This window comes from Syngnathus scovelli, chromosome 6 (assembly GCF_024217435.2).
Source record: "Syngnathus scovelli strain Florida chromosome 6, RoL_Ssco_1.2, whole genome shotgun sequence".
Taxonomy (NCBI): domain Eukaryota; kingdom Metazoa; phylum Chordata; class Actinopteri; order Syngnathiformes; family Syngnathidae; genus Syngnathus; species Syngnathus scovelli.
This window is the reverse complement of record NC_090852.1, coordinates 16417562-16427454: the sequence shown is the minus strand read 5'-3', so window position 1 is coordinate 16427454 and position 9893 is coordinate 16417562. Positions and strand designations below refer to the sequence as shown.

The 9893-nt window shown below is 42.1% G+C and overlaps 1 protein-coding gene and 3 non-coding genes across 4 annotated transcripts; 1 reads left to right on the top strand and 3 right to left on the bottom strand.

Moving 5' to 3' along the window:
* Positions 1–1105: 1105 nt before the first annotated feature.
* appl2 (adaptor protein, phosphotyrosine interaction, PH domain and leucine zipper containing 2) lies at positions 1106–8969 on the top strand. Its single transcript, XM_049723205.2, has 21 exons — positions 1106–1264; positions 2127–2225; positions 2322–2381; positions 2477–2548; positions 3061–3148; positions 3450–3491; positions 3565–3623; positions 3731–3877; positions 3939–4021; positions 4086–4238; positions 4828–5016; positions 5095–5137; positions 5211–5267; positions 5351–5445; positions 5549–5704; positions 5859–5911; positions 6012–6186; positions 6638–6674; positions 6750–6917; positions 6986–7033; positions 7776–8969. The coding sequence occupies exons 1-21, from the start codon at positions 1208–1210 to the stop codon at positions 7905–7907; spliced, it is 2013 nt and encodes a 670-aa protein (XP_049579162.1). The 5' UTR covers positions 1106–1207; the 3' UTR covers positions 7908–8969.
* trnan-guu (transfer RNA asparagine (anticodon GUU)) lies at positions 4705–4778 on the bottom strand. Its single transcript has one exon. It is a non-coding gene; the product is annotated as a tRNA-Asn (tRNA).
* On the bottom strand, positions 7284–7355 carry trnag-ucc (transfer RNA glycine (anticodon UCC)). Its single transcript has one exon. It is a non-coding gene; the product is annotated as a tRNA-Gly (tRNA).
* trnag-ucc (transfer RNA glycine (anticodon UCC)) lies at positions 7446–7517 on the bottom strand. Its single transcript has one exon. It is a non-coding gene; the product is annotated as a tRNA-Gly (tRNA).
* Positions 8970–9893: the final 924 nt, after the last annotated feature.

The window sequence follows — 9893 nt, the reverse complement described above, 5'->3', positions numbered from 1 at the left end:
CAGTCCAGGCCATGTTTGTGCTGCCTGTCGAGACTTGTTTTCTTTGTCAATGGCTGCCCTGCAGTATTTACATTGTTAATTAAATTGAGATTGCGATTCCAAAACATTGTAGATTATGCAAAGAATGCTGCTTTTCCGGTTTCCAAAGAATTTTTAAAGGATATGCTTCGGTTAATGGTTCAAGATACTTATAACTCTTTATGTCCCTCCCAGATAGTAATTTAGATGAAATTAATGGATTAAAATACTTAATAAAGATTAAATGCAAATGTGCTAAATTGAAAAGTTAAATAAAACAACTCTTGCAATGGGCTCGTGTGTACCTCTGGTTGGGAAACACTGCATTGGATGCTGCGTACCACATTTTGAAATGTTTCCACTCTTTTTTTCTTTATTACATTCCATTAAAATATATGGTAATACGAACAAAAAATATATATACTACAAAATATAAGTTAAAATAAATACAAACTAAATATATAAATACAATTAAACATCAATTTACTCCGTTTTTTTGTTTTTTGTTTTGTTTTTCTTTTCACTCTTATTTAGTATTTTTAATTTATGCGCCTTGGTCCTCCATTCCCTTTATCTTGTACCACTAGAGGTCGCTGTATACAACCTAAATTCGGAACCACGGCCAGCGCTACACGGTGGACTTTGACTTGTGTCTAACTTATTTTTATTCATCTATTTATTAAATTATGCCCCCACCCCATTTGAAAAACTATACTATTCAATTTTTCCTATATTATTTATTGCAAAAATTTGCAAAGTCAAAAGCCATTATTTGCGTATTTTTGAAACCATTGTATATAAAACCATATCTACTTTCACTATGGTGCTAGAAACAGAAAAATTGTCAAATAATTTTGAAATCGTGCTCTTATTATAATGTTTCGAGTGTCCTTATTTTTATTTGAGAACAATGACATCATTTTTTTCAGTGTTTTTGACAGATTGTGAAACAAAGAATTACAAAAAAAAATATTTATGCAAAAAAAAATCAGACATAAACCTGATACTAACATTAATTTGTGATTAAAAATATTTTTGTTTTCTCTCTGACCATGGATAAAATGCTCAGTTTCGAGACGCGACAGAGTTCTACTTCCGGCTCACCCGCGCAGAGATCTCTGGGAAATAGAGTCCGACGTGCTTAATAATTCAAGACCTGATTATTCATTACTTAACAGCCGCTCACAAAATGCCGGCCGTACACCACAAACTACTCCTGGAGGACGCTTTGCTGGACAGTCCCCAGGTAAGCCTGTGTTGCTTTTATCACCTTCCCGTCAAACATACGCTGCAACATGAAGAAAAATAATGAACGACGCTAGTTAGCTAGCTAGCATGGGCTCCTCCTCTGTTGTAGTCGATGACAGCACCCAGTTGTTACGCTGTTAGAATGATGATAATAAACTACGCATTCGGCTTTAAATTTGACATTTCTTTGAGCAATTTAGCTGAGCAAATGTGTAGTGTGTCATATAGCCGACGCCTGTTGTTCGGTACGACTGTCACGTATAATGGAGATATGTAATAGCTCAGCAACACTCGAATTGCTCCATTTTATTGGACTACGTGATTCCAAACTGGGTTTATTTTCTGGGAGCGGAATTTTTTCCATTGTTAGGCTCGACCAGTCAGCATTAAACGTCATGAGGCGCTGTCACTGGTTATTAATTTATTAATGGGGTTCTTTTTTTATGAGTCATAACATCTATTTATTGTGACCCAGGCCTCACATGCTCGATATAGTTTACTGTTGTTGTTATTATGTGCATGTAATGCTTTCCTCATACAGAGCTTTGCATGGAGTTGGGATCTTAATGCTTTTCTTAAGTGCAACTCATGCTGGAGGCTCATTTTCCTTTTGCACCAGTCAGCTCATTCTGGAGTTGAAATGTGAATATGATGCCAAGTATAAATTCCATAGTCTACTTTGCAGCAAATATGTTTATTTCTTAATAATAATAAGACATGAAAAGGTAGTAAAATGCTATTATGATGTGCTTCTGAACGATCAATCTGAAAAAATCAGATTGTAAGAAACCACAATTTGTGAGAATGACTCAGTTAAGGATTTTATTCAACTAAAAGTGTCTTTTTTCCACAACACTCAGACTCGTTCCTTGCTCAGCGTGTTTGAGGAGGATGCGGCCAACCTCACGGACTACACCAACCAGCTGCTGCAGTCCATGCAGCGTGTCTACGGAGCTCAGGTACTCGCATTCAGCATTGTACTCACAACAATGGCATTACAATGCGTGGGTGTACCTAATATTCTTTCTGTCTTGTGCATTCCTAAAAAAAAAAAGAGCGAGATGGGTTTGGCCACAGAGCAGCTCTCACGCCAGCTTCTTGCCTATGAAAAGAAAGTAAGTACACTAACGGGCGCTAAAGCTAACCACTTAAATGAATGTCACAAATGTTTCAAAGTGTAAATAATTCATTCTTGTTTTCTCCATTTTAGAATTTTGCCCTCGGCAAAGGTGATGAAGAAGTAGTCTCCACGCTGCAGAACTTTGCCAAAACTGTGCAGGAGGTAAGACCTTGACCTGCCTGGGAAGAAGTGCGAACTTTCTCAACTACGTGGACCTTGCTCCATTTTTTATCGTCGTTCACCTGAGTCCTTATCAAGATGGAGCGACATCCAAAATCTCAGCAACTGTTCAAGCGACAGACTAGTCGGGCCTGAGTTTGAATTTTAGCGACACACGCGAACTTAGAACAAGCATAATCACGCACAGGCTAAGTTCCAAGCATGAATTAGCGCCACCGCTAGCAGCTAATCTTTTGAACTTTAACTCTTGCGCCATTGATAGAGCGCCTGCTTTTAGATAAGCGTGGAGGATTAATGGCGGCGTGAAAGTAATTACTCTTGTGCTATATGGAGTGCGGTCTGCTTATAGAAAATTGCCGTTGGTAGCGTAACAAACATTACTCAGTAAGTAAGGACATTGTGTGTTTGGCCTCCATGCTTTCCGTTAAGTCTTTGTGCGTGCGCGTGCTCACGTCCTTCACGTTTTTTTTCTTTCTGCACAATGTGCCATCCAGCTGAACTCGCTGCACTCGGATCTCGCCAGCCAGATGGCGGACACCGTGGTCTTCCCCTTGATCCAGTTCAGAGAAAAAGAACTGACGGGTAGAAACACACACACACACACACACTTTCTCATAACATTAAGTCAGTGAATCTTATTTTTTTATCTTTGCAAGACATTTTGGAGAATTGTGGAGCACCACAAGGACACTCAAATGTGCCTCATAAAATGAAAGCTCCTTTTTTTTCTTCTTCCATTTTCACTTCCTGATTAAATTACCAGCTGTCCCAATACTTTTGTTTTTGATTCCCATTTTGCATCATATTCAAGTCACACTCACCTCCTTCCTCTCCCGACATGCCGACTTTGCGGCGTGACTTTGTTTTGTTCTGGATTTTGCAGAGATAAGCACGCTGAAGGAAATCCACGGCATCGCCACCGACGGCAAGTCCTCAAAATGAGAACTTCATCTTACGTCTGCATGTCATTTATACTTGTATGTCTTTTTATTATGCAGAGCACGAGGCAGCCATGGTCAAGTACAGCCGCTTACCCAAAAAGAGGGAAAATGAAAAGGTACCCCCCCACCCCCCGCCTCCCCCTTCCGCTATTCATCTCTAATGGAACTGCAGTGCTCTCGCTCACGAGCCAAATAAATACACTTAATCTTTCTCGGGTAACAGCTGAAGGCCGACATGGTGAAGGAGGTGGCGTACACGCGCCGGAAGCAGCATCAGGCCTCGCTGCAGTATTACTGCGCTCTCAATGCCCTGCAGTACCGCAAGAGGGTGGCCATGTTGGAACCCATGCTAGGCTACACACAAGCGCAGGTACGAAAGCACGGCGGAATAGTTTCTCCGTCCGTCGGCGTCACACGTGCTCCTTCCTCAGGTTCTTTTCTTCAAGAAAGGCCTGGAGTTGGTGTCAAGGAAGCTGGATAACTTTTTGGTCTCGGTGTCGAGCGTGACGCAAAAGTAAAAGACGTCTCATCGCCGACCAGCTGCTTTTTTTTGGGTCTGAACGGCGCGCTGTGTTTAGCATCCAGGCTCAACTGGACGCCGAAGCTGAGGCCATGCGCAATACCCAGAAGGAGCTGCTGTCCGTGGACGAAGCCGTCTACACGCTGGATAAGGACGGCGAGCCCGTCAACCGCACACTCATCCAGAAAGCTGGTTTTCTCAACATCAGGAAGTAGGAATGCCTCCATGTGTCTTCGTGGAAGTGTTTAGAAAAAGGAGGGTTTTGTTTATTACGGAAGAGGATAAGGGCCAGTGAAGAAAAAAAAAAAAAAAAAGGGTGGGGAGGAGAGGATTCTGAGTTTTTTTTCCTCAGAATTCAAATTAAAGTGAAAATTCCCACTTTAAAGTCAGATTTCTGAGATTAAGTCAGACTTCTCACTTTAAAGTCAGAAAATGAGAATTCTGACTTTATTCTCAGAATTCTGACTTTAAAGTAAGAATGCCCACTTTATTTAGACTTCTGACTATTAAGTAGTAAATCTCACTTTAAAGTCAGAATTCTGAGACAAAAAATTAGAATCCTGTCACCTCCCCCTTTTTTTTTTTCTTCACTTGCCCTAATCCTCTTTTGTAGTACAGTCGTCACGATTGATTGTCACTAATTGTACCCTCAGCAACTCTCCTTAAAAATTCAGATCCGTCCCTGGGTGGGCTCGAACCACCAACCTTTTGGTTAACAGCCGAACGCGCTAACCGATTGCGCCACAGAGACACGCTACACTTGTGATAACCATTCTTATCTCACCCCTGACTCTGTCCAGCAAAACCGGCCTGGTGACCACAGCGTGGGACCGCCTCTACTTCTTCACTCAGGGGGGCAACCTCATGTGTCAGCCAAGGGGGGCCGTGGCAGGGGGCATGGTGCTGGACCTGGACAACAGCTCCGTCATGGCCATCGAGTGCGAAGACAGACATTACTGCTTCCAAATCACCTCCCCCACCGGAAAAGCGTACGCGTGCTCATCCTCACATGACGTCTTCGCCATTTTCTCCCCCGCACACGTTTATTGTTTTATTGATGTCCGCAGGTCAATGATCCTGCAAGCGGAAAGCAAGAAGGAATATGAAGAGGTAACAACCCAGGAACTTAGTTTCTGACGTGAGGACAGTCGTGAACGTCAGCTCTCTCGTCTTTCCTCCTCAGTGGATTTGCACCGTCAACAACATCTCCAGACAGATCTACCTGACGGACAACCCAGAGGTAACTCCAACTACATTGATGCCTTTTTCTATTTCCTCCACACGATGCAATTTTTAATATTTTTTTTTTTTAAATGTCACCAGGCCGTGGCCATCCGGTTGAACCAAACCGCCATCCAGGCCGTCACGCCAGTCACCAGCTTTGAAAAGAGGCAGGAAGGCTCGCCCGACCCTGACAGGTCTGTTGAGATGTTTGTAGTAAATCCAAAGTTAGCTTTTGTATCCATCACGTTTGAAATAATCTTATGTACCAACGTTTTGAGACATTGCTCTCCGTTACAGGGCCAAGCCAGGGGGTGTTTTCTCCACCAGCACCCCCTCCCAGAAGTCCGGAACCGGTCTGGAGCCGGAAGACCTGATTGCCCCCGGGACGCCCATCCAGTTCGACATCGTGTTGCCCGCCTCTGAGTTCCTGGAACAGAACCGAGTGGATGGGAAGTAAGCGCTCGCTCTTTTGACAAACAAAGCCAAGGTTGACTCATTTTCTGCACGTAGGATTCTTCGTAACTTCTGATGTTATTTCCAGGAGGCCAAGATGGCTCCTAATGGGTTAGTGAAGTGCTTTAATCATGATGTTTTTCCTTCCTGGCAGACGCACTAATCCATTTGGCGAAACGGATGACGACTGTTGCCATGAAAGCGGCGGTAAACAATTTCTCTTATCATCCTCTACTAATTGTATCTCTTTTGTGGTGGGCTTTCTGGACATAAGCCTGCCTGAATATTTTCTTTCTGGGGGGAGCAGACTCCCTCTTGCAGCAGGTGTTTGCCGTGCGCTTCCTGGGCTCCATGGCGGTGCGCTGCGGCGACAACCAGGAGGTGATCTACGAGGCCATGAGGCAAGTCCTCGCTGCCCGGGCCATCCACAACATCTTCAGGACTACAGAGTCGCACCTGATGGTGACCAGCAGCAACCTGAGGTAATGAAATTGAATAACAGTTAACCTGTATGCAGTTTGCCGATTCACACGCTAGGTGGCGCTGCAACGCCAGACAACACATAGTTCCAGCTAAAAGGGCTTAAAATAGTGGTTTGCCAATAGCAGAAAAAAAATCCAAATGAAAAATAAAGGAAATTAATTTCTTCACCACATATTTAAGAATAAAAATAGAACAAATAATTAAGTATTTAATGCATGCAAAAATAAAAAAAAATCGAAATGAAAAATAAAGGAAATTAATTTCTTCACCATATATTTAAGAATAAAAATAAAACAAATAATTAAGTATGTAAAGCATGCAAAAATACTTTCTAAAAATTCCTTGTCATAAAAATTTCTTTAGTAAATTCAAGTAACTTACAAACGCATGCAAAGTGGCAACGAAAGAACCTCTGAATGATCAAAATGTCTCTTTTGTATCTTTGACTAGGCTGATCGACCCTCAGACTCAAGTCACAAGAATAAGCGTAAGCAAAGTGCCGAGTTGGCGTTTCCTCTCTGTCTTAGCGCCATGACATACTTGTATGCTCTTGTATTTGTAGTTCCAGCTGGGGCAGATGTGTCAGTTTGCGGCCCACCAGGAGAACACCAGGCTGATGGGCTTGGTGGTGGAAGGCCGCGACTGGAGCGGCGGCGGCGGTGGCGATGACGAAGGTGGCGAACCCTCCTTTACCGCCTTTGTCTTTGAGAGCAACACAGAGGGAGAGAAGGTGACATTTTATTTCCTCCATTCGTCAATAACATGGTGGTAAAATGTCACTTTGTGCTCTGACTGCAGATATGCTACACCATGAGTTTGGCCAAGGATATTACAGAGGCCAAGAAGGTGAGTTTGCCAACGCATTGAATGAAACTTGTTACTTTTACTGCTATTCTAAAATATAGGCGTATATAATTTTATTGTGATCACAACTTCCTTGGTAGCCAAAACCAGCCTCATCTAATGTGCATGCAAATAAGCTACAAAAAAAAAAAAGTCATCTACTTTGACACTAACAACAAAAAAATGAGACTGAGAAACTTTATTTTGAGATAAATGTCATGTAAAAATTAGGGGAGAAAAAAAAAAAAATCACTGCGTTGGCCGGGAATCGAACCCGGGTCAACTGCTTGGAAGGCAGCTATGCTCACCACTATACCACCAACGCACTGCAGAATAGAGTAGAGACGCTGCAAGAGAAGAAAAGTGCAACATTCCACAGCTGCAAGCCTGCATGAGAGGGAGAAAAGAAAATCATTGCGTTGGCCGGGAATCGAACCCGGGTCAACTGCTTGGAAGGCAGCTATGCTCACCACTATACCACCAACGCACTGCAGAAAAGTGTAGAGAGGCTGCAAGGGAGCAAACGTGCAACGTTCCCCTGCTGCACGAGAGGGAGAAAAAAACTTGGCAGCCATGCCTTAGTATGACGTGGCAACTCTAAAATACACCACAATCAAAATATGCAGATGACATTTGTAGTGAATCTTACCACAGCAAGGTCTGCAGAAGCTGGATAACAATCCTGATCATCTCAATCAGGTATGTCAGCAGCAGATCACTTCCTTAATTTTGCTGTCATTGGCAGGACCCCGCTGCTCTGGCTCAGCTGATGAAGAACATGCCGCTCACCAACGACGGAAAATTCCTCCTGCTGGATGCCGAGAACAGCGATACGGCCGACGGGGACGGACTAGACGATCTGGAGTCAGAGGCCTAGTAACCCCGCAACCCACCCATGCCCTTACCACATCAACCGGGACCGGATTTGAGCCCAAAGTGGTTTTCCACTGTTGGAACCTCACAATGGTACTTTCCAGGTGTCACCGTACTGATGTCTTTTTTTTTTTTTGGGTTCTGCTTGAAGCCCTGCTTGGTAAAAGTGCAATCCAGTTTAAACAGGAATTTTGAGAGCGAGTTACATAATTGTAGTTGGCTTTCTTTCAAACTGAACTTGAGTAAATACGGTCACCTCAGCTCAAGTAAATGCAGCAACTCATTTAAAAAGCTTCTTTCATTCCCTCTAGGAAATATTTTAAAAAACTTCTTAAAATATATAACACTTCTCAACGGTATAGTTTAACAACTTTATAAATTCCAACGTTATTTTTTTTCTTGGATTTTTTTTCTTGCATCTTTAATTAATAACATTACCAACTACATTTTGGGCAAAGCAAAGGTAACTTTTTTTTCATTAGACATGAACACTATCAAATTCATATCTGGACTACTAGACACGTTAAAGCGGCTGTTCACCCCCTAGTGGTTCATTTTGGTATAGCATCCATCAGATATTCAAGCACTTGATAAAAAATGGTGACGGTTCTTTGCATAGGTTTACAGCTATTTTTTACTTATATTGTTTCTTGCTTATGTGTTTTCATTTTACTACAGTGGTATCGTGACTTTAGAGTTTAATTGATTGCGTTTACTCAAAAAGTAAATAATTTTTCCCAATTGAAATGAATTTAAATGCCATTAATCTGCTTTAGGTCAAGGTACCACTGTATTTGAAACATTTCTCTCATGTACATTTTGCACACAAGAAAAAGGGTTAAATTTATGTTGTAAAAATCGACTTTGAAGGCTACAAATTGCACTAATGAATGAATTAAACATTCCATCTTTTGCCTCATTGGATCTTGCATGTGACCTCCGGGAAATGAAACATTTGGATTGTGGTGTAACATTCTGTCTGTTTGTTTATTTTGTAGAACTCTCTTCAACGTGATCTGTATGTCAGCTCCTGTGTGCTGTTGACAGATTAAAAACAATAAAATTAGTAGCTTTTGGGTTTGTTGTGTGATGCAAAAACCAGGACATGGTTCACTCCGATCCTTATAAAGCATTAATTCAATCTATCTAAAATAGAGGCTTTAATTAGCATTAAAATGTCCTCAATGAAGGACTTAAATTCAAATGAAAATATGGAGTCTTTAACACAAATCCTTTTTTTTCTTTTATTTTTTTACAAATATAGTGCAGGCAAATGCTTAAGTTCAATCTTTACATCATTTCACTTTCAGTTAAGCTTTGGCCATGATTTTTCCCTAATGAACTGGCCTGTTATAAGTACACCTAAAAATGGCGGTGTACCTAATGGAGTGTCCAAGTGATGTCACAGATCAACCAGCCAATCAGAAAGTGACCCTCGTTAAACACACCTGCGTGAAAACTTTTAGCCACTTTCACGGTCAAAAGGAGCTAAAAGTTTTCACGCACCTGCACTTAACGAGGGAATCACACGGACACTCCATTAGGTACACTGCCATTTTCAAGTGTACCTAATAACAGGCCACTTTATTAGGGAAATATCATGGTCAAAGGTCACAGATGTCAAGCTCTAGTCCTCGGGGCCGCGTCCCAACATGTTTTCCAAGTGACCCTCGTTAAGCGCAGGTGCGTGAAAACTTTTAGCTTCTTTCACGTTCAAAAGGAGCTAAAAGTTTTCACGCACCTGCACTTAACGAGGGAATCAAACGGACACTCCATTAGGTACACCGCCATTTTCAAGTGTACCTAATAACAGACCACTTTATTAGGGAAATATCATGGTCAAAGGTCACAGGTCACGCTCTTGTCCTCGGGGCCGCGTTCCAATATGTTTTCCAAGTGACCCTCGTTAAGCGCAGGTGCGTGAAAAGTTTTAGCTTCTTTCACGTTCAAAAGGAGCTAAAAGTTTTCACGCACCTGCACTTAACGAGGG

Bases quoted from the DNA above. Each gene is read 5' to 3' on its own strand.
- appl2 (XM_049723205.2), top strand. From the start codon at position 1,208: ATGCCGGCCGTACACCACAAACTACTCCTGGAGGACGCTTTGCTGGAC. The intron at 2,382-2,476 runs GTAAGTACACTA...TCTCCATTTTAG, and splicing joins TTCTTGCCTATGAAAAGAAA to AATTTTGCCCTCGGCAAAGG. The intron at 3,149-3,449 runs GTAGAAACACAC...TGGATTTTGCAG, and splicing joins CAGAGAAAAAGAACTGACGG to AGATAAGCACGCTGAAGGAA.